General features: G+C 35.6%; 1 protein-coding gene across 1 annotated transcript; it reads right to left on the reverse strand.

Moving 5' to 3' along the window:
* Positions 1-441: 441 nt before the first annotated feature.
* LOC115721127 (uncharacterized) lies at positions 442-2,714 on the reverse strand. Its single transcript, XM_030650375.2, has 2 exons — positions 2,152-2,714; positions 442-1,946 (listed from the first exon to the last, which is right to left on the reverse strand). The coding sequence occupies exons 1-2, from the start codon at positions 2,209-2,211 to the stop codon at positions 1,179-1,181; spliced, it is 828 nt and encodes a 275-aa protein (XP_030506235.2). The 5' UTR covers positions 2,212-2,714; the 3' UTR covers positions 442-1,178.
* Between the last annotated feature and the right edge of the window lie 208 nt (positions 2,715-2,922).

The following is a 2,922-nucleotide window of genomic DNA, read 5'->3' on the forward strand; positions in this document are numbered from 1 at the left end:
GCTCTTTGGGTTAGAAGTTAGAATAAGAACAAATTCATTTCCACATTCGAGAAGCCACATAAAACTTTTGCATTGGAAGGCCTAAATTGTAAAAGAATTAGTTAAAATTTTCATTTTCAAGGTCTAGCGTATGAAATGTGAAAAGAAAAAGACACAACATGAATGAAGGTTAGCTTTGTTTCCTTCATTGTATATTCATTTGTGTAAATTTAAAGGTTTTAGTCATCAACTCAGTGCAGTACTGCTCTTTTTTTTTCAGTACTGAAACGTAATGCTAACTTGGAGACCCTCTTACTATTTGTTTCAACTTTAGAGCAATAAAGGTTCAAAAGTAGAACAAAGTATTAAAAACAAGTTGGAGAGTGGGGGCAGATGAAATTAGAAAAGAGGCTTTAGTTAATAATTGCTTATACATTCATTAAATAGACAGAAAAAGAAACATGGTTTAGAGACTTAAATGTATATAATCACAACTTCCCCTCAAAAATAGAGAAAAAGAAATTATATAAATATAATCATACATCACACCAGTAATCAGATCCTGATTCTGATTTGTGGGATCCACTCAACCCGACAAGCTCAAAGGCCCCCTCAAAACAAAAGCTCTTATGTTTGATGGCCTCACCCACACCAATCTTCCAAACCCAACAACTCCACACCTATTTTTCTTAATGTTTAGAAGTGATTCTGTCACTTTCTTTCAACATTGCATAGATACACAACACAACAAACTCTTGCATACTACTAAACTAGTAATACAAAAAAAAAAAAAAGTTACATTTTTTCCTCTTTACAGTCCACAACTATGTTGTTGGAAAAATCAAGGGACCCCGTTTCACATCTAGGAGCAAAATACTAAAATGTGAAAGGAAAAATAAATAAATAAAAGGAGAGACAAAATCCCCACACAACAACCGCTTCAAGAAGGGCCTGAATGATATGAAACAACCTTTCCTTTCTTTTACTCATCTCACTGAGTTAATTTGGGATTGGTTCACTAGAACAAACCTCTGTACAAAATGCTAGATTATCAGTCAAAATACCCCAACTTAATATATATATTTTTTTAATTAGCCTTACTAACCTCTCTTTTTCGTTGTATTAAAACTGTAACTATCAAACCTATAGTAGAATTGGGAAGTAAAAAAATGATTACTTTGTAATAGCAGAAATATGAGTCAGTGAAGCACAATTCTTTGGTACTTGGCTTCTGTTGGAGAATCAGACCCATCACAGAGGACCCTTTTCCTGTTGACTCTGCCGCAGTTGGTAATGGCGTTGCTGCAGCCATTAAAGTTGTTAATGAGGGAATCTTGGTGGAATATTACTTGTGTTGTAGTTGTTGTTGGTGGTGGTGGTGGTGGTGGTGAAGGAATGGTCACTGGTGGGATCTCAAAGGACTCCAATGGCGGTGGTGGGTGTCTCCACTGAGGAAGAGGCCCAGCCAAGAGAAGGGTCTGAAGAAGTGGTCCAGCTTTCATCACAGCCTGCAAAAGCTTTCCCTTTTCAGGTAATGATTTGTCAGAGACTAGGTCCAGGGCTGCCTCTGAAATGGAAGGTGGAGCTGGAGCTGGAGCTGGTGGTGATGGCAACTGGGTTTGGTGAATTTGGTCCATCACTGGAGAGGAGACTATGCTTTCTTCACAATCTGAAGAAGAGAAGCCATTGTTAGAGTCAATTCCTCTTCTGGGCTCATCATCAATGCTGGAAATTCCTGAAAGAGGAGCTGTTTGCTGTTGCTGTTGCTGAAGCAGGAGTTTCTCCCAAATGAGTCTTCGGCATTTTTCCTGGACTTCATCCTTTTCTCTGATGGTTTTGTTAAGCAGATCTCTGAGATGACTTAGTTGATCGTCTTTCTTTCTTAGCTCATCTTGTAATGCTACCCTTGTCTGATCGAGCTCTAGTTTTGCATAACAAAGGGAACTCCTCAACTCATCTTCAACATTCTGTATCACCCAAATAGACACAACCATATTAACAACCCTTATCTTAATTTGGAATATTAGGAACACAGAAATAACTAGTGTTATAGTATTACTACTATTACGACTAGGATTACTGAGCAAGCAAATCCTATATTACATTTTCCTAGACTACATTTATTTGAGTAAGTAGTCTTGGTTCCGAGATTAAGGAGAAGAAAATTGTTACCTTTCCATGGCAGTAGTAAGCCCAGCTAACACCAAGAAGAGGGTTGCGCTGATTGTCCATATTACCAAGATTAGATGGTAGAAATTAGTTCTCAAGGAGGGAAAGAAAGGGGAGAGAGAGAGAGAGATGAGAAAGAGAGAGGATGTGGGGTTTTTGAGTGGTTCTTCTAGTTGTTCTTGTTCTTATAAGAAGTACCTATAGTCACTGTTCTCTTTTGCTATCTGTTACTTTTTATTTTCTCACTGGGGGTTGGACAAAAGCACACAAAAGGCCAAAAGCTATTGCAAGGCCAATCTCTCTCTCTCTCTCTCTCTCTCTACTTTAAGAGAGTGCATGTTTAGATTAGTAGTTAGTTAGTAGTCCAAGGTTCTACAGTACATAATCTATGGCGGGGAATATTAAACAGAAATACCAGAGACAAAAGAGAAATTTTAAAGCCTACTTATAATCGTTAATACTTTTATAAGGGTGTAATATTATAATTGTTATAATTTAATATGGCGTTTTATTTATTTTATTTTAATAAAAATTATAAATTAGTTTTTTTACACTTTAAAATAATATTTTTTTTGGTATTTTTAGAGAATTATACATAGAAATTTCTATTGCAACTAACGTTGCAATTTAAATTGTAATGAAAAAAATTTAAACAGTAAATTTAAAAAAAAAAAATTAAAAAAACAGTATATATAGTAATTCCCATAAATATTTTAGTACCATATAACTAACAGCTCGCTATAGAAAGGAGTAACTAATAATAAATATGAGTCT

Source organism: Cannabis sativa, chromosome 2 (assembly GCF_029168945.1).
Source record: "Cannabis sativa cultivar Pink pepper isolate KNU-18-1 chromosome 2, ASM2916894v1, whole genome shotgun sequence".
Lineage (NCBI taxonomy): Eukaryota > Viridiplantae > Streptophyta > Magnoliopsida > Rosales > Cannabaceae > Cannabis > Cannabis sativa.

Bases quoted from the DNA above. Each gene is read 5' to 3' on its own strand.
- LOC115721127 (XM_030650375.2), bottom strand. From the start codon at position 2,211: ATGGACAATCAGCGCAACCCTCTTCTTGGTGTTAGCTGGGCTTACTAC. The intron at 1,947-2,151 runs GTAACAATTTTC...TGGGTGATACAG, and splicing joins CTTACTACTGCCATGGAAAG to AATGTTGAAGATGAGTTGAG.